Source organism: Meriones unguiculatus, chromosome X, assembly GCF_030254825.1.
Source record: "Meriones unguiculatus strain TT.TT164.6M chromosome X, Bangor_MerUng_6.1, whole genome shotgun sequence".
NCBI classification, from domain to species: Eukaryota; Metazoa; Chordata; class Mammalia; order Rodentia; family Muridae; genus Meriones; species Meriones unguiculatus.
Window position 1 is genome coordinate 127,017,667 of NC_083369.1, and position 18,495 is coordinate 127,036,161.

Below are 18,495 nucleotides of genomic sequence, written 5' to 3' on the forward strand. Positions count from 1 at the left end.
CTCATACTGATACAAAGAACTTAATATAAATACTATTCCACATACAAAATTAAGTGCAAATAAGATATTCTATTAGACCAACATTTATTTTCAAGGTATAAATGTAAAATAAATAACTAATGATAGTTCAGATTAACATACACACACAATCCCACCTTCTTAGGTAAACAAATTCATAATGTATGTAAAATAAAAACAATTAAGAATTATAAAATACTTAAGTTTGAAAATTAGAACTATTAAGAAAACTCTATTCAAATGTTAGGAGTACCATAAAATACCTAATAAATAAACTTTTCTAAGAACATGATCAGGGAGCTGAAGGAGGCTCAGAAGTTAAGAGCACTGTCTATGGTTTTGTTTGTTGTTTATTTTTAAAAGAACCTGGGCTCAATTCCCATCACAGATATGGTGGCTTACAACCTTCTGTAATTACAATTCCAGGGGCTCCTATGCCTCATACTTAATTTCCTTCCTTCCTTACTTTTTTTTGGTTTGTTGATTCCTGGGTGGCCTAAACTAGGCTAGCCATGAACTCAGATATGTGTCAGATTCTGTCCCCTCCCCCCCCCCCAATGCTGGGATTAAAGGCACATATGATTGGCCTGATGACATCTTGTGGCCTTGGAGGGCACCAGGCATGCCCTTGATACACAGAAATAAGTTTAAGCAAAAAAAGCATACATATAAAGTAATTAAAAAATTAAAAAAAGAGAGAGATAACTTAGTAAGTAGTTAATCAAGCAAAAAATACATCTGAGAATACTATATTCTAAATCTTTGAAAATGGGTAAGATCAATTTTGTTAAGTTTCCCAATAGATCACACTGTAATAGATTACATTTATTACATAATGAAATGTAATAGATTACATTTCAATTGTAAATCCCTCCAATATATAAAATAAGCTTTGTTCTTTATACATAGCATATGAAAAAAACAAGCACCCTTAGTTTCTGGCACTTGTTTATGTACATAAAGCTATCTTAAAGGAATCCGGATACTATGTTTTATCAAAATTTTAAGAAACAACAGGAAGGAAGGAAAGACAGAAATCAAACCATGCATCCTACCTCTTTCCTTCTATTACTAGTAAGAACAAGATGAGTGTGGGGATGACATGTTTCACCAGGCAAAAGTGTTTGTTGTGCAAGCCTGAGCACATAAATTCACTCCCTGGTAGAAAAAGAGGGCAGACTCCTGAAAGATATAGATGTCCTCTGACTGCCACAGGTGTGAACATGGCACCTGTGTGGCTGCAAGTGTATGGTGTCCCCCGCCACCAATAATAAATTAATTGAAAAATAAAACAAACAAAAAACCAGAAAAAAACAGGATATAAAGAAATGGAGTCTAGCAGACTGTCTAGACTAGTCTGTTCCTGGTCCAGAACAGAAAGCAAGATGCTAAGAAGTAAATATAATTAGACAAAATCATGAGTTTACTTTTATATTCTAAAATTTAACAAACCATTGTCAGAAGTCAGGTGATTGATGATTTAATACAATAAAACTACAATATTTTATATTATAAACTAATAAATATATAATTAATAATTGTATAATATATATTAGACAGGAAGGATATACATATCTTCTATGAAGTCAAAATGTATGAAAAACTGAATTAGAAATAAGATGTATAAAAACAGTTATATTCATGTACTACATGAAAGGTGAATAAAATTTTGAGAACATTAAACTTGTTTTTTCCTATTTAAAAATTCAAAAACATTTTCCCTATACTAGCAACATGCCTAAATTTAAAGATAAATATTCATATTACTCAAATGCTGTAATGCACTAAAAATAAGTCTTTTGATACTTTTTTCCCCAATTATTTCAAGATACTTTATTTTCAAAATGGGTCACAACATAAGCTTTTGGCCCATTCTGCCAACATACAAGCTACAAATGCTTGCTCAGCAGCTGAGGGGCACTCATTAGTATCAGTATCATGTCTGAAAAGTGAATAAAAATCCATATAAAACTAATATTCAAAGTTTCCATAGGAACACAGGTGTGACCCCCATCTTCTAGCCGTCCATTCTGCATTGGTGCCAATCCTACTCTTACAAAGACATACCAGAACTAGCAGTAATTAAGTTAAATGGTCCCCCCAAATCCCTCAACTTGAGCTAAACTTGAGCTAAACTTGCAGGTAAGGGCTACAAGAATGGCATCTACACATCGATACTAGTGGAAGCACAGGCTGCTGGGTGATGGTCCAAGTTGCTCTCCTGGGCACAAGATATGGGCAGAGTGCCAGCATCCTGCTCCTCCACTTCGGCAGGAAGCCATGGCTCTGGATCTGCTTCATGAGTTGCGACATTGGCTGTGACATTACGTAGTAGATGATTGGCCTCTGGAACCCATTGAAAGTAGAAGCAGCAGCAATGGTGTATGCACCCATGTTCTCAAAGAGCATCCGATCACCCACATGCATTTCAGGCAGGTGACAGCATTCAACGATCCAATCAAGGCCATCGCAAGTTGGCCCCCAGATGCTGGATGAGTAATACTTCTCACCTGGCTTGGGTCTCTTGTGCAGCAGGGCCTTCACATGTGCATGATCATAAAGAATGCAGTTAAATGAGCCATATATTCCATTGTTCACATAATACATGAAGGTTTGCTCATTTGACTCATCTTCATCATCAGAGCCAGTCTGCTCCTTCCATACGTTTTTTTGTTTTTTTTTTTTTTTGTTTTTTTTTTTTTGGCAATAATATTGACTGCAAGAGTGAAAGCTGACGCGATATAGTATCTGCCTGGCTCAGATATGATTCTCACTCCAGAATCAGATGGAAAGTACCTGTCCAGAGCTGGGTTGATTACACTGGTGATCTCTTCAAATTTAAGCTTCGTATCTTCAGATCCAGGAAAGCCACCACCAATATCAAGCAGATACATGCTGAAACCAAGTTCTGCTCCTATGTCAAAGACACAGCTGGCATCTGACACGGCCTGCACGAAGGTCTCAGGATCAGTACATCCACTGCCCACGTGGAAGCTGACACCAATGACATCAATATTTAGCTCCTTCACCCGTTCCAAGAGAAGCCTGCTGGTTTTGAGTGTGGCACCAAACTTAACACTGAGGCAACAAACTGCTTTGGAATTGTCAGTGGCAACCCTCAAAATCAACTTTGGGTGTGCTCTGGCGACTTTCATCAACTCAATTTCAACGTCAAAAGTCATCATCTGGACTCCATTACTGGCAGCATACTTGATTTGAGACACTTGTTTAAAAGGATTTGCATAAATAATCCTCTCTGGAGGCACCCCAAACCCCTGCACCAACTGTATTTCAGTCTTCCTTGCACAGTCAAATCGTGTCCCAATGGTGGCTAGAGTGCTCACTATAGCTCTGCTGTCATTACACTTGACTGCATAAAAGGGAGTGACACGAGGAAGAACTTTTAGCCATCTTAGATGCTTCTTTAGAATGTCTCCAAGGTCCACGACATAAAAAACATCTTTATCATCAGAGGAAGAAACTTCATTAATTTTTTGGTCCAGGATGTTCTTGGCAATAAAAGCCTTCATGGAGGATACGGCAGGCAAACTCTTCCTTAGTAAAGCTATTCATGGTTTTTGATGCGCTTACAGAAAACCTAGAGATGGAATGAAACTATTGCCAGCTCCTCACAAGGAAAGTTATCCAGGAACTCTGAACACTGTCTCCTTGGAGCCGTGGCAACGTTCTCACAGCGCTAGGGCGCCGCTGGCCGGCCCCATGGAGACGCCGCAGCCGCCGCACCCAGGGGAGCGCCTGGATGCCCGCCGGGCCCGGTCAGCTGCCTTGTTGAGCCTGCTGCAGATGCCAGCCCAAGGTAGGGCCAAGCTGCTGGCTGAGGGCAACTGGCAGCGGCGGCTGCAGGGACTGACCATATTTTGATACTTTTATAAAATAGATAATTCAAGTAAATGTCTAACATTCAAAATTAAAATATAAAAACAAAGGTTTCATATGTAGGTATGATGGTTTCAAAGAGATGAAGCCTTGGTTATTTGAATACTTGGTCTCGGTTTGTGACACTCTTTGGGTAGGATTAAAAAAGTGTTGCCTCTCTAGAGGAAGTATGTTATTAGGGTGGGTTTTGAGATTTCCAAAGCTCCCTGCCATCATTCTCAGTTAATGCGCTCTATCTCCCCCCCCAACCCCTCATTTATGGTTGGAGGTATGTGCTCTCAGCTGTTCCTGCCAACATGCCTGCCTGCTGCCATGACATAATAGGTTCTTATCATTCTAGAGCCAAAAGCCCAAAATGAACCCTTCTTTCTATAAATTGCCTTGGTCATGGTGTTTGATCACAACAACAGACAAATAACTAGTACATCGGGCAAAATATTCAAGAATTACACTATAGAGACTGTAAGATGGAAAATGCTTGAGAGAAGATTCAGATTAACTTTTACCAACTCTGAAAAAAATAATAGAAAAACACATAAGACAACATTTACATACCTAATTGTTGTAAGACAGTTGCTTTTACTTGAGCAGAAAGGTTTTCTGTCTGCAAAAGTTGCTCATAAGCTTCTTTTGCAGAATGATACTTCCTCTAAAGAGCAGAAAAAGAAATTTAGAGAAAAATAAAACCAATACAACTTTTAAATCCAATTTATTAGGAATTATATAATATTTATTATAGTTTGGGACAGTTGGAAAAAAAAAAAACCTAACTGAAAGTAGGAAGCGCTGCTTCTATGCCAGGTATGGTAGCGCTCACCTGTAATCCCAGAACTCAGGGAAGCAGAGGCAGGCAGATTTCTGAGTTTGAAGACAGCCTGGTCTACAAAGTGAGTTCAGGACAGTCAAGGCTAAAAAAAAAAAAACTGTGTAGGACCAAAAAAAAAAAAAAAAAAAAAAAAAAGTGCTGATTCTATTACTGATGTGCTTTTTTAAAAAATTTTTAAGGATTAGACAGGTTCAAATAGGCATGTTTCATTGTACCTAATGCTAGTAACAGAATCCACTATAACAAAGTATTACTAAAATATGACCTTTTCCAACCTTTGCCAACACCCAATAGCTAAAATAATTTCAACTTATTTAATAATATAAATTATCTCAATTTTACGTAATAACATTAATTAAACCACAGCACTCCTTCCAAGGGTATAATTTGCCTGCTTAGCAACAAGTTTTCGAGCAACTCAATAACACATAACACATGCAAAAGAAAAAAATGTTGTAATAAAATGACAGGTGCAAAAGTAATTATAAAATATTTGTAACACCTATAATTGGAGTATTTTTCAAGTTCCATAGACAAGTCTCTAAATGCAACCCTTTACCCACAGAACTCTTCTCAAAGTTTTAGCATGACCAAAAGCAATTATCACAACAGTCATAAAGTTGTAAAACAACTCCTTCAAAGCAAACAGGCCACAAAATAAGAAGCTTGCAAACATGGCCTTTAAATTATACTTTGTATAATAGTTTGCAGTAGCTTTTATTCTTATTAATACTACTATTTAAATGCCTGAACAAAATAAACCTTAAAAACCTGAAGTGCAAAAATACAAAACTGCCTTTGTGAATGACAGGCAAATCACTTAACCTATAATCTGAAATCTACAAATTAACTAATTATAAAAGTTAATGTATAATCAATCTATAGAATCATTCTAAATATCAAATGAAATTCATATGTATTATTGGAAACTAAGGAACTATATAATATAAATACATTATTTTAAAATTGGGGGAGAATTTTAGATAACTGCACATTGAGATTATCAGCACTTACTAACTGAACTTCTAATTCATAAGCTCAACTAATTCCTAACATATTTATCTTATCTAGTCTACACAAGTTAAATAGGCAGTAGTTAAGTAGGATATAGGCCAACCTACTAATTCCATCAACCAAAAAGAAATTGTTGAACATAATGGAAATGTTGAACCATAATGGAAATTATTGGAGCTACAATTTAGTTTAAAGACTAAAGACAGAAAAATATAATACATCATACTGTGTATAGTGATAGAATATTTTGGAGAAAAATGTGCAAACGTTTAGAAGACTGAGCAGAAAATTCAGAGACTGCTAAGTCAGTATAAGATGACTACATGTATCCTAAGATAATGGAACAAGGAACGATCTCAACTAATATAATCAAATTTATATCTTAGAAAGACTGCACCTTTGTGAAATATCTCAACGTTATTACACGCCCCAAAACTAGAAATATGAAACAATGACACTCAAAAATGTTAGCTTTCTATCAAGACACATTTCTTTTTTTTTGGGGGGGAGGGTTCATATCACATCCAAAACAATGATGGTGGCATTAAAAGATTAATATAAAGACAAAAGTACAAAAAAAAAATAAATAAAAAATAAAAAGCAAGAGTTCTTTGTTGAGATGGGAATTCATTGATCATGGTGAAAACAATGTAAGCACAAGTAAAAATACTGAGTTAACGAAACAACTACAACCCCAGCCTGAGGAGGCTAAGGCAGAAGGATAATAAGGTGGAGGCAAACCTATACTGCATTGAAAGATCATGTCTCAAAACAATAAAAAATAAATAAAAATTTAAATTAAAATTTTGGAGAGATGGTTGTTTATTGCTCTTAAAGAGGACTGGGAACTTGTTTTCTGCACCCACATCAGGTGGATCACAACTGCCTATAAATCCAAGGGCACCTGCACACACATGCCCATAAACTCATGCAGGAATGCATGCACACAGTGACTGATAAAGAAAATCATTTAAAAGCAACATATTACAATAAGCATCTACAACAGAATGAAGCATTCTCCACCACAAGAGAATTATTAAATGTAACTGTTTGAACTACAAATCAAGTTTATAGAAAAAACATAAGTGATTCTACTCTGGATATATCACACTTCTGTGTAGCAACTGGTGAAACAACACTTGACTCAACTTAATGAATATAGATATATATGTATGTAACATAATGCCCAAAATTGCATTAAATTATCTATATACATTTAATTTCATTAGTGCATGATATAAGTGACACTGTAAATTTTTTAACTTGGGTTAATTAAAACACTTACCTGGGTTTCATATAAGTGGGCAATGTGAAAATGAACTGCAAAGGATGATAAAAAACAAAAAACAGGTCAGTAACAATACAGTAAGGTTTGGGACAAATTAGGCAAGAATAACCAAAAAGAAAAAAAAAAACAAAACATGATTTATAGTGCATAGAAGAAATAATATGAACATAACTTTTACTTGCTTTTAATAAAATATACACAAACTCATACTGAAGAAAACACAGGATAAGAAACCATATGAGTCATTGCTGATCACTGTGTAAGATTTGTTAATTATTATTAGTGTTAGTAGCTATAGCAAGTGAGCATACACTTTATAAAGTTCAAAATGGCAACATTAAATAAATAGGGAAATCTTATGAAACTTATATTCCAAAACATAGTACTTGAAATTGAGTTATAAGTCAAATTTATATTAAAGTCAATATGAAACAGAAAACATATTAAAACAAAAGTCATCAGATTTTCCATACTATATTACACATAAACAATGCCCCTAATCCTAGCACAGAGGAGCTAGGTACTCAATCTGTATCCTTCAACTCAACTCTTTGCTCTTCAACTTTTCACCTTCAAGTTAATATAACAATGTTTTTGAACTGTTCTTTTTCCACTTTTCCCTTTAAAAAGAAGGAACAAGGAGGAAGGAGGAGGAAGAGGAAACAGACAAAATAAAAGAATACACAAACAACTTAAAGTAAAACAGTTATTTCCAGACACAAAATCCACTAAATAACTTGATATTTTCATATAGTATTTGTCAGTTTCTCTTACATTTCAGAAATTTGATTTTTCAAGATATATTTTTTGAAATCTAGATCAAATTTAAAACATACTCTTCAATTATACAATTGGATAATAAATGTACACTAAAATATAAACACTGATAAACATATCAAGCCATCAAATTCAGGAAAAAATATCTATACAGAAAAAGATAATAAAGAAAACCACTGTATCAAAACACACTTCACAGCAACTTTTTCTTTAAATAATTGTAAAATGTCACCTCAAACTTTATGTATGATATATCAAACTACTATAATAAAGTCAAAGTATTTCCAATAATTTTAACAGAACAAAGCATAATCATAAATATTTGCATATCTACTAAATGACTGACAAACACTATACGTAATCCCTCCAAGCCCTTTAAAATAAGCTATTAAAAAAACAAAAACAAACAAACCAACAAACAACTTTGTTCATCAGCCTACTTCACTACCTATCTGTTTCAGACAGACTGGTGACAATATTTAATTTAACAAGTTTGGTAACCATAGCAACCAATAGTTATACTCAATAATTCTAGAAGAAATAAACTGTACAGAATTTGTTAATATGACTGTAAATATTAGTATCATTTTTGTAACAAACTGTACTGAACACATGTATCAAAACGGATTTAAGAGCTGGACATGGTGGTGCACACCTTTAATCTCAGCATTCGGAAGGTGAGTCCAAGTCCAGCCAGCCTGGCCTACAAAGTGAGTCCAGGACAGCCAAGACTATACAGAGAAACCCCGTCTCAATAAACAAACAAACGAAGAAAAGAAAAAAAAAAAAGGTATTCAATACTTACTTTCAGCATTGGACAAAGTGCAGGGATTACAGTCAAGCAAAGCTAACTGAAAATGCTGCCAAAAGGAAGAACATAAAGTCAATGCAAAAAGTCATATGAATGGATCTTAAAATAGTTTTCAGGTATGTCAGATCTAACAAAATACTGAAATTATATTCCGCAAACAGAATATACTACCAATGAATGAGAATTGTTTTAAACATCTACTGCTTTGCAACTGAGATAAATTTATTGTTTCTTGGGTTATCTTCTTGAAGTAGGTGAGAAGAGAATTTGGAAAATTGATCTTATCAAGTTATCATATGTATCTTTTTATTCATGAAAAAGCTTTAGATTTTAGGTATTCAAGTAAATAGGAAGTATTATAAAACAATTTAAATACAATATATCTTTCTTATAAATTTATTTTGGGGAACAATCCTAAGGATCAAAGGCCAGCCTACTCTATAGAGTGAGTTCCAGAACAGCCAGGGCTACACAGGGCTCCTTCTTGGGGGGAAGGGAAGGGTGTGTACACATTAGTAATACTGCTTGCCTTTTATTCTATGCCAGGAAATCTATTGTGGCTACAACACTAAATATAATGCTCACTGAAGGTTTTTGTTTTGTTTCATTTTAATTTTAACTTGTTAAGGGAATACAAAGAACAGAATATAACTAGAGCTCACATGACACCCCCCCCCCCAAAAAAAAAAGATGATGAAAACAGGAATATGCTTCAGAAATACTTCAAGAAATACTTCAGGCTAAAGAACTTATTTTTATAGGGTCCTTAAAAACAGGGCTTTATGTAGTACCTTAGAGAAGAAAAGGTATGCTGGATGCTACTGTAAATCAAAGTATTGTTACAAACTTCTAAAAGTATAATTTAAATTCTTTTAAAATTTTGACCTAAAACAAGTAAGAAAAATATAGGCTAAAAGTAATTTAAAATTTTGATCTCTGAAATTGGCTAAAGAAGGTCACATGTAACTTTCTTGATTAAACTGATGTGACTAAAATCATCTTAAAGCCTCAAACTTAGTTCTTGTCAATCTTCAAACAGAGTTATTATGACTGCTCAAAGACAGACTACTGCATATTCATGACTTTCTAATAGCCAACAGATCCTGACTATGGTCACTGAAATGGGTTGGATGGGGGAGGGGGGCATTCTTCTTTAAAATTATGCCAGTCTGATTGCTTTAAAAAATTTCTTTAACAAAAAAAAAAACAAAAAACAAAAAACACATTCTACACTACTACTATTCAAATTGTATTTCTTGGCACTCTTCTGGCTCTGGGCTTTGGCCTATACCATCTGATATCCATTGGTTAATACAACTAAATATACTCAAATCACTTATCTCCATGCAGACAATTTTCACCTCCCAAATTCAAAACTGACTTTCACTTTATCACTTATTTTAGTCAACAAACTAACTGCAGTAATTTGGATGTAAAATGTCCCCCAGAGGCTCATGCGTTTGACTGTGGCCCTCAGCAGGTGGCAATGTTTGAGACTCTTTACTGAGGTAGTTCCTGCACCCTGTGCACTCTTTGCCAACTGAGGTTTCTTTCCCCAAGTCTTCTATGCCATGATGGGCTGCACCAACTCAAACTGTACACCAAACTAAGCCTTTCCTCCCCTGAATTGCTCCTTGTCATATATTTGACCACAGCTTCATCCACCCATCCCTTCATCTCTGAGAGTATGAAGATCCATCTCATAAGGCTTAATATGTGGTAATGAACACAACTGCATTTGTAGACCTCATCCTAGACTTAGTGATATTGCTACCAATAACAGACACTAGAGTATGACGGTCATTAAATAAAAAGTTCTAAATACAATGAACACTTGCCTTCCTCACTGTCTCAGTTTGTTACAATCAATTCTAAAGAATAGGGATTCTATGACATACCAATATTATGAAGGATCCTTTAGTGATGAATTTCTTCCCTAGTACCTTGCTATAGGCCAAATCCAACACTAAGACTTAAGTTTTAAAGCTTCCAACAAATTTTTTTGAAGTACTGGAGAACATGGGGAACTTTTCAATCACCTTTTCAAAAGGTAAATTAAGTGGGTGAGATAATCTCTAAGACCAGAACTTTCAAATTGTCAAAAGAAGTAAGATATGAACATCATGAAAAATGAGAACACATCACATATGAAGAAGTAATCGTAATTGTCATTGTCTCCAGACAACTAAAATAACAAAAATGTAAGGGTAAAGTATCACTAAAAAAACACATGGGTATTTTGAAATTTAATAATACGCATAAAATTAATAGCTAATATTCAAGTTCCTAGGAACTTTCTGAGTTCATAATTGCATGATTACATGAGACACTGTGTGCATCTACAATAATGAAAGGATGTATTCCACAAATTCAAAGGCGGTTTCTAGAAAGGAACTGAGTATCTTGCCTTTGTTTATTTTTTCAGTGTTAATATATCAACATTTAAAACTGACAACAAAATTTTGAACCAGCTATTGTGGCTCACACCTGTAGTCCCAGTACTTACACCCTGAGAGCTTCTAGGCCAGACAAGTCTTTACAAAGGAAGATCAAAGCTAACCTGAGCTACATATCAAGACTATTAAAAAAAAAAAACACAAAAAAAAACAAAACAAGGGATTACTAAGTTTTATGTAGGATATAAGATCAAGTCAGACTACCAGAAATGAAACAGTTCCCAGTAAGGGTAAAAAGAATGTGAATTGCTTTTTTGCATAAAAGTTTGGTGTTGAATATAAGACAAAGTGATGTACTAAGGCATTCAGAGAAAAATGAGATCAGCTTTTTTTAAACAAATTTATTTCCTAATTCTTGAGTCTATGTTGTAATTAGGCATTTAACATTTTATAACCTCTCCCACTTCATTATCTAACCATTTAAGAGATACCAACAGCTGGTAAAGTACCAGGTTTTCATAAAAAAAAAAAAAGTATCATTTGAGTTCAACTTATTTTAGTTCAACCTGTTTAATTCCTATCTTAACACTTACACATTAACCCTTTCACTTGTTTGTCATCTTCAAATGTAAAATTATAAAAAGACGCTAGCAACAATTCATAAGTTCTGATAATGATAATAATAATAATAATAATAATAATAAAAGCAGTTGGGAGAACCCATTCAAAACCCCCCAAAATGAGCCAGTGAGATGGATCAATGGGTAAAAACCAATAACTTGACTTAAATCCCTGGGACCCACATAGTATACCACAAGTTGTCCTCTGACCCACAGGCACAGGACAGATCAATTAGATAAATTATAAAGACAGACAAATGATCAACCTGAATGCTCTTTTGGGTAGTTAGATTTATTTTCTTTTAAGTGGGTATGTGAATGTGAGAGTGGGAGTGGGGAGGGGGGAGAGAAAGAGAGAGAGAATATATGCATAGGTACACCCTGATGATAAAAGAGGAAAGAGAAGCTTACAGGTGGTTGTAACACCCAACATAGGTGCTAGGACCCAAATTCAGGTCCTCTGGAAAGGCAGAAAATGCTCTTAAGCACTAAGCCAGCTCTCTGGACCCAAAATTTCACAACTCTATATACTGTAATAGTATTTAAATATGTAAGCATTAGGATGTCTCCATTATCCTTATTGCATTAAACAGATGCACTGGCATTGACTGAATGAAGAACATGGATCTTGTTTTCACTTATTACTTTCAAATGCAAGAAATAATTTTAATAGTCCAGCAGGGTGTAGAAATGAGGGGCAGTATAGCAACTACCTGTCAGAATCAGTGCACTTTTTGAGAAATGGCCATCATACACTACTTTACATGTCACTATCATTAACAGCATTAAAAAGCACCTAAATTTACTGAATTAGGTTACACTGCAGTGAACTACAACTGGAGAAGGGTATTATTTGATACAGAAACAAATAAACAAAAAGCCTTATCACCCTGAAATGAAAGTATTAGTTCATTCAGATAATAATAAACCACCTTACATTAAGAAATATGACTATCAAAAAAAAAAAAGAAATATGACTATCACAAATTAAACACAGGAGGCCAATTTAATGGAAAAAATAATGCCATGTGATTGAAAAATAAGGTCATTAACTTCAGATTTCTGAGCATAGGCAGACTGACAAAACAGTTAAAATAAAACAGACACACACACAAAAATAAATACACAACCAAGGAAGCTATGGTAGGACACACATATCATATATCATAGAACTTAGGAGATAGAGGCAGAAAGATCAAGAACTCAGGGCTAGAGACTGGAGAGATGGTTGAGCACTGGCTACTGTTTCAGAAGACTTAGATTTGATTACCTGCATTCATATAACAGCTCATAAACTTCTATAACTCTAGTCCCATGGGGATCTGATGTCCTCTTCTGCCCACCTTGGGCACCAGGCAAAAGTAGTATACAGATACACATGGTAGCAAAACACCCATATATATAAAATAATTTTTAAAAAAGGTCTGCTAGGTTCAAGTCTGGCATAGGTTACATGAAATCCTATTTCAAAACAGTAGGTTAAAAATAACCCACCATACCCAAATCAAAAGAGAAACTGTACTAAAAAAGTAAAACAGATGTAAACTAAGAACTAAAGCTGAATTTGGCACAAACCTGTGAGTCCCAGCAGTGGACTGAGACAGGAAAATAGTAAGCTCTAGATCAGCTCACGCTAATAAGGAGATCCTACCTAACACTCCTTTAGAGCTGGGGGAAAAGGATATTTATAAGATACAGAATGACTATCTATACATACACAAATACCCAGCTTTATAACAATTTTGTGAGGTAGACATGATTATTCTTACTCAGTAGACATAAAAAAATCAAAAATTTGTAATTTTTTAAAGTTAAAAAGTTAGTTATAAGGTATGTGGCTGGATAAATTTCAAAACCCAATTTGTTTGCTCTGAGATTTATTTACATAGTACCAAAATAGAATGTTTTAGAGATATATTTTAATAAAATAATCTAATAATAATAATATTTTAATAAAAGTAATATGTAATACTGAATGAAACAAATCAGGAGGCCCTACAATGTATTTCATACATAGATCAAGAATAAATTGTTTTTATATAAATGTTTTTATCATGTAAAGAGTATTATATAAGTTATTATATAAGCTTCAGGAAGAAGTCAAGAAATAAGGTAGAGAAGATCTGATCTGGAGCTGGAGTGATAGCTCAGTGATCACAAATGTTTGTTACACAATTGTAAAAACTAGAGTTTAGATGCTACGACCCATGTAACAAACAAGTAGGGTGTTCTGTGAATGTAACTCCAGCTGTAAAGGGGACTGAGAAAGAAGAATTCGGGGGCTTGCTGGCTTCCAGCTTAGTTGAGAAGCTGTGAGCCCTTGGCTTAGGAAGAGACCCTAGCTCAAAGGATTAAATAGAGAGTAACAGAGGAGAACATCCTCTTTTGGCTTCCAAGCATGCACACCTGAACATATATATGCATATAATGACACAAACACAAAAATATTTTCAAGGTCTGATCTGTAACAGAAGGAATATTCGCTGCAACCTCACTATTAAAATATTCTTTTTATTGATCCCTCTATTTGTAGGAATAGTATATTTAGGGACTTGAACCTTGCTCAAAGACTAAGCATAACTGTTCTAAGAATGACATCTCCTTTGATAAACAATTACAAATGGCCATGTGGTCTATTTCTAGCTAATGAGGTGAAAGGTGAAATACTTCTGAAAAGATTAATAGGAAGACAAGATCATTCTCCTGAATGAGTGGATAACGATCACTACCTGTTGCACATTACTAATAAATGATAGCTCTATACTAGGCACATAAACCACTGCTGTCTATGTTCTAGTTACGGCCCAACTCACTGATCTCTTGCAGTATATACCTATAAAAGTATCCCTCCTCCACTTAAAAAAACAACAAAAAAAATCTTTGATGAAACTTTGGATCCACTTACTCAACTAATCCTAAAGGCTTAACTTCATGTATGAGTTTCTTAATTTAATTAAATTTATTTGTATTTGTGTGTTCACACATGTCTGGAGGTCAGAAGACAACCTGCAGAAATCTATTCTCTCCAGCTACTATGTGGGTACTTGGGAACTAACTCAAGTCTCCAGGCTCAATGCAAAAACTTTCACCTGCTGACACTATATCCTTAAAAAGCATCTATTCCAACATAGATGTGCTACGAAAAAGTGTGATGTGATAGAAGAGTTTTGAGAAGCTCTCCAACTTACCAAGATGGAGGAAAAATACTAGTCAAAAAATTAGAAGCAGTCTAAGGGGGAAATACACATAGTGGTCCTTTTGATTTCTACCTCCACTCACCGAATGCTAAACACACTATTTTACTAAAATACTTGCTCTTCAACAAAATACTGAGATCTAAAAATTTCCACATAATAGACAGTGAATATATAACTTAGGGAGAAAGAATATCTTAACATTTCTCTAATAACTTAAAGAAACTAAATATCAGTACAAGGGAAAAATCAATCTGCTCAGATGTAGCCTGTGGTAGCTCAGTAACCAATTGGTTTCCCAAAGTGAGGGGAACAAGGACTATTTCTAACAGGAACTCAATGACTGGCTCTTTGGCCTCCCAATCCCCAAGGGAGGAGCAGTCCTGTTAGGCCACAGAGGAGGGCTTTGCAGCCAGTCCTGAAGATACCTGATAAAACAGGATCAGATGAATGGGGAGGAGGTTCCCCCCCTATCAGTGGACTTGGAAAGGGGCACGGTGGAGATGAGGGAGGGAGGGAGGGAGGGACTGGGAGGGAATGAGGGATCGGGACAAGGCTGGGATACAGAGTTAATAAAATGTAACTGATAAAAAAAATTAAATTAAAAAAAAAAACCTTGACACTGTGTTAAACAAAAGTATATCAAGAGCTCTTAAAATCACTCATGTTTATAGAAATGAAATAAATATCTGCATACTATCTATCCTTTTAAACAAATGACAAAAGCCCATGGTTAGACCGACATGATCAAGATTTGTTAGCCTTTGCCTTAGTCCTGAAAAACTACACAGGAATGTTTGATTGTATATAAGTGAAGTAGGAATACTTCCAGTTAGCTAAGTAACACTGTATCTCCTGATTAAAGGGAAATCTTAATATTGTTGCTCTCTTGAAAACAGACTTTAGTTCCATATAATTACTAAAGTCATCACTGTACTAATATTCAGGCATAGCTACGTTCCATAATCGGGAAACATCAAATTACAGTCCCCAATACATATCCTGATTAAAGTTTGTTAAACTGCTATGAAACCTTTTGCAACTTAACAGGGATGTTTTAACAATATCGTGAACTATCCAAGTCAGTTTATTTTGTGTAATAAAACAAGAGTCTTTGATACTTAATGAAACTGACTATGAAGGAGGAACTGTTAAAGTATATAAGGTGACACACCTAAATTTATTTCCCACTTTAAAACCAATGACATACCACAGCATATTTTAAGAAAATACCACTAAGCTGAGGAAAACTATAAATTCTAGGTATTATACTTTCCACACTACTAAAGGTATACTGCGACCTATTTCTCCTCTGTACTTACCTTCAACTATTGTGGCCTGTCTATTTTACATTCTATACGTCTTGTTTGCATAACTAATGTTCTTCATTGCATAACCCTCATCAGAATTTTTCGTTATAAAGTCATGCATGGTTGGAGGAAAAAAAAGTGTTTGTAAAATTTTCTACTTTAAAAATCTAGAACAATTAAGAACATTTATAGATAGTTTAAAAAAAAAACAACTTTGCAATTCCTAGTGAATTCAAATTACAGGCAAATGTGAAGTCATTCTTTATCTCCCTTCTTTTCCCTTTCCAAAATGGTTTAATCATGACAGTATGCAACAAAACTCAACAGCCATTATAGTTATATTAAAATCATAAAACTGTCAGATTGTCCCTAGAACTTGTAATGTTCTCAAACTGTACTTTTTGTCATGCAAAGTGCTGTTTTCCTAAAAAGCCTAGTATTGACAGCAAAGAAGGCAGAAGAAACTCAATGTAAAATGAAAAATTGGGAGAAATATTGAACATCCACTGGTAGGAAAATATTTAACAAAATATTATCTTTCCCTGGCAATATTTATACTCAAAAATTACCACTCCAAATGCCTTGATAATATTTTTTACTATTTAAATGCAAAACATGTACTGCTGGTTGAAGTGGACAAATCTATATAGAGTCAGATAGAAGAGGAAAAAAAAAAAAGGTTGACAGCCAGGTCACAGATACAACATTAAGTAGCTGTCTATGACCTCTACAATGGTCAATCACTTTTCCATTGAACTTTTTAGATGCTGCAACATCCTTTTCTGGGAGACCTTAACAAAACTTACCACAAAAGTTTAATGACATGATAACTTACCACACGGCTCTCTATATCAAAACTACTTTGTATTCTGAAACCCAATTTTTCGTCTAGTTCATAATTGAACAGTTCTTTCATCTAAATTTTCTTTGAAAGTGCCAATATAAGTTCCAACATCTCTCAATGCTCTAATACTTAACAATAAGAGAAATAAAATGTTGTATCTTGAAGAAAAAACAAAACAAAACAAAAAAAACAAAACAAAAAACAACCTACCTTTAAACTAGACTCATAGTCCGTGTTCACTTTGAACATAAGCCCAAGTCGTAAATGAATTTCCTTGGCTCGACAAAAACTGGGATCAACATAAAGCACCTCTTGAAATGCTTTAATAGCCCTGCAAGAACATAGACATGAGATATCTTAACTTTTCAACATTTACATGCATTTCTGCTTGGTAGTACAGTAAAACTTGTTTTATGTAAAGCTATTTTTAAATGTCAAATTTCTAAAATTAATGTAATAATTGTTATTAAAAGCTGGAAAGGAGTACTTAAGCCTTTTATATAATAAAATATATACAGTCTAATTTCATATAAAGGGAAAGAATAAATTTACTCCACATTATTCAAACAAACAATATTTGTGGTTTACTGAAATTCTGTGTAAATAACTAGTTTCACTGCTTCTGGAGTTTCTTGGAGAGAGAAGAGGACATAGGAAATTCTGACTTTAAAGAAAGAGAGGACTGATCATCTTATCCCGGGTCCTCCTTCTTGCTTAGCTTCTTTAGGTATATAGATTTTAGTATGATTATCTTATATTATATGTTTAAAAGCCACTTATAAGTGAGTATATACCATGTGTGTCTTTCTGCTTTTGGGATACCTAACTCAGGATAATCTTTTCTAGTTCCTGCCATTTGCCTGCAAATTTCATGATTTCCTTGTTTTTAATAGCTTAGTATTCCATTGTGTAAATGTACCACAGTTTCTGTATCCATTCTTCCATTGAGGGACATCTGGGTTGTTTCTAGAGTCTGGCTATTACGGATAAAGCTGCTACGAACATTGTTGAACAAATGTCCTTATTGTATACTTGAGCATATCTGGGATACATGCCTAGGAGTGATATATAGCTGGTAGCACTATTCCTAATTGTCTAAGAAAGCGCCAGACCCTGGGTAAGATGATCAATCCAAAGGCAAATGGGATGGACATCAGAAGAGGGAGAAAACAGGGAACAGGACAGGAACCTACCACAGAGGGCCTCTGAAAGACTTCACCCATGAAGGTATCAAAGCAGATGCTGAGACTCCTACACAAACTTTGGGCCGGGTGAAGGGAATCTTATAAAAGAAGGGGAGATAGAAAGACCTGGAGGAGACAGGAACTCTACATGGAGAGCAACAGAACCAAAAATTCTGGGCCCAGGGGTCTTTTCTGAGACTGATACTCAGAACCAAGGACCATGCATGGAGATAATCTAGAAAACCCCCTGCACAGAGGTAGCCCATGGCAGCTCAGTATTCAAGTGGGTGCCCTAGTAATGGGAACAGGGACTGTC

General features: G+C 34.8%; 1 protein-coding gene and 1 pseudogene across 17 annotated transcripts in view; both read right to left on the reverse strand.

Moving 5' to 3' along the window:
* Kdm6a (lysine demethylase 6A) overlaps positions 1 to 18,495 on the reverse strand; it is a 119,886-nt gene that overhangs the window by 43,465 nt on the left and 57,926 nt on the right. For all 17 annotated transcript variants that reach the window (XM_060374897.1, XM_060374891.1, XM_060374899.1 and 14 more), the window contains exons 6-9: positions 17,206 to 17,326; positions 8,626 to 8,680; positions 7,041 to 7,075; positions 4,471 to 4,564 (exon numbers count right to left, since the gene is read on the reverse strand). In XM_060374897.1, the coding sequence (XP_060230880.1) occupies positions 4,471 to 4,564; positions 7,041 to 7,075; positions 8,626 to 8,680; positions 17,206 to 17,326 (305 nt within the window). The remainder of the gene's footprint in view (positions 1 to 4,470; positions 4,565 to 7,040; positions 7,076 to 8,625; positions 8,681 to 17,205; positions 17,327 to 18,495) is intronic.
* Positions 1,744 to 4,460, reverse strand: LOC110544094 (ornithine decarboxylase-like; annotated as a pseudogene).